General features: G+C 40.0%; 1 protein-coding gene across 1 annotated transcript in view; it reads right to left on the bottom strand.

Moving 5' to 3' along the window:
- The window catches only part of LOC138059874 (leucine-rich repeat-containing protein 74A-like), a 32,096-nt gene extending 30,914 nt beyond the window's left edge, over positions 1 to 1,182 (bottom strand). The window contains exons 1-2 of the mRNA XM_068905523.1: positions 964 to 1,182; positions 611 to 858 (exon numbers count right to left, since the gene is read on the bottom strand). Of these exons, the coding sequence (XP_068761624.1) occupies positions 611 to 858; positions 964 to 1,032 (317 nt within the window). The 5' untranslated portion in view covers positions 1,033 to 1,182. The remainder of the gene's footprint in view (positions 1 to 610; positions 859 to 963) is intronic.
- Positions 1,183 to 2,500: the final 1,318 nt, after the last annotated feature.

The following is a 2,500-nucleotide window of genomic DNA, read 5'->3' as shown; positions in this document are numbered from 1 at the left end:
TCTAGGCTTAATTTAGGCTTCTAAAAAAGGTTCTTTAATTCATCTGAGTGCGTATGCTACTTAGGTAAAATGAGGATCACCAATTTAACATAGGTAAAGACGGATTTCACCTGAGAACGGGTTTTACCGGCAACATATATCCTTGTGTGTGCAATTTTTTTCGGACTTGGACCGCTACTCTCTGCTAGGAAGAGATGTTTATACCCTAAAGAAGAATTGTGCCAGAACCAATACATAATAGGGAACTCATTGGCGTTACTTGGGTATTTTATGACTATTGTAAGGCCTTTAAGGTGGTCTGTCTAGCATGGGGTCCATGAATCGTTTACAGATCATCCTTATGGCAATTACCCATTAATTAAATTGTAATAAGATATAAATTTTAAAAAAATACATTGGCGTACACAAACTTTACTGTGTTTCTTCATTAAGCTAAAATGTATGTTCAGTGTATATGGAGCATGCTGGAGTAGACGTCTTGTGCATTCACCTCTATCAATCATATTTAGGTCAAAATTAAAAGCCCTGAAACACATTTACTTGGATCTTGCAACAGAAATTTCAAATACTAGTCTGACTTGACAGTATTAATAGCACTAATGGGTCTCACCTGGTGATTTTGTGAACATTTGTCGATGTTTCCCTGCTGCTGCCAAAAGCAGAACTGGGTCTCGAAAAATGTGTTCCTACATCAAAAGTATCAGCCTGTTTATTATACAGAGCTAAAGAGGTTTGAGGTCTGGCTTTGATTCTGGCTGCATTTTTGCCTTTGTAAGGTGATGGTGTGACTGCTTTTCGATAAGGTTTTTTGGTCCCTCCTTGGCCTTGGTTGTAGGATAAAATTGTTGTTGTTTTCTCCTACAAAGACGACATTGAATAAATAAAAGATCATTACTAATAATCTTTGCCCAAATGACAACCTTACTTTCAACAAAATTAATGTTGTTCTTCTAGAACTCTTACCGAAGTTTCTGGCGGGATGAATTCGTTGCCAAGGACATTCATACTTCCGTAGGGCTTTGTTGATCTCATGATTCATACAGTGAATCATTGCCTCCTGTCTTGCTATTAAGACTTTACATGCTTTTGGTATTTGATGACAAATATTATCCCCTTTCGAAATCGTATAAAGGCATCCGAATATGACAACAAACTGTATCCCGTTCCCGGGGTCCCGTTCTGTCATCCACCTAACTCATGTTGCCAGAAGGTGGAGAGTACGTCATATATGATACCTTAAAATCACATGCCTGCGTTGTGAAGTGCTTTGCAGCTAAACCACTTATAAACCACTGTCTTTTTTTGTGGTTCACTTCCAAATAATCAACTAGAGGTCAGGCTTTCCAAAGTGGTGACATTCCAAAAGTTTTGAAGGAGCAAATTCAAGACATTGGCAGACGGCTTCCTCCTTGATAAAGTGACCTTTTCGTTAACAGCGGGGGACATGGGGGGGCCCTAAACACCGCAACACCGCAAAAAAAGATTAACGATCACCGCATCACCGCAAGAAAAGTCGACGAAACACCGTCACCTTAACAACTATTTTTAGCTACATGATTTTAACGTCCACACTTGACATAACACTTTTATACCTAAACAATTTTCCACAAAATAAACACAACAAAATGTACTCTTGTCAATGCATGCCTACGCGTCAATACTGTTGATACCCGTTAATCAGTTTTCTTGTACTTACCCGGAGAGGTCGTTTGTATGAAGTTCCATGAACATTACAGAGAAGTTAACCCGAAAAGCTGCCAAGCGATAAAACAACATTTCCAGAGTGTGGAGCGTCCTCTTAGTAACAAGTATTGTTACATCAATAAACTTCGGCGTTCAGTTTCTTTGATCTCTAGCGTATTTTGAAAGATCAGAAAAAAAAAACAACAGCACCGCAAATAATTTCATTTCACCGAACACCGTAGCTTGCGAAACACAAACATCGCACACCGTTGGGTTTGCGATCACCGCAACACCGCAAATTGAGATTTTATTCACCCCATCGCGGCATTGAAAAAACCATCAACACCGCAACACCGCAAATCCCCATGTCCCCCTCTTAACAAAATGATGCCCTCCCAGGGGTTTTGGTGAAAAAGGAAAAAATGGCTTTATTTGAACTGTGGAACAGGGGTACAAAGACAAAATACAACAAGGGGACATAAATCATTTTAGGAATCAAAAAGCTGAGAACAACGTTTGGGAGTAATTTCGGAAACAAGGGAACTCAAGAAAATGTTTAAAGGGTAGCAGGACGCCCCTGGGACACGGAGGGTCTCGCAAGTGTCTACATGTCCAGCTTTAAAGTACTACCTGACCGGTAGCCTAACATTTTCGATAGTGATTTATGGCCTGGGAGACGCTGTTTATCCTGTTCTCTTTGGAATCAGTCAATCGCTCAAATGTGTTAGCGCGACATGAGTATTTTAACAATTTTGGCTGGACCACAGATAGCCCAAGCTCTGTGACAATCAAAGAGAGCTTGCGTTCTACAAGATTT

The sequence above is a fragment of the Montipora capricornis genome, chromosome 8 (genome assembly GCF_036669925.1).
Source record: "Montipora capricornis isolate CH-2021 chromosome 8, ASM3666992v2, whole genome shotgun sequence".
In the NCBI taxonomy this organism is placed as follows: Eukaryota; Metazoa; Cnidaria; class Anthozoa; order Scleractinia; family Acroporidae; genus Montipora; species Montipora capricornis.
The sequence above is the reverse complement of the archived record's forward strand: the minus strand, read 5'-3'. Positions and strand labels throughout refer to the sequence as shown.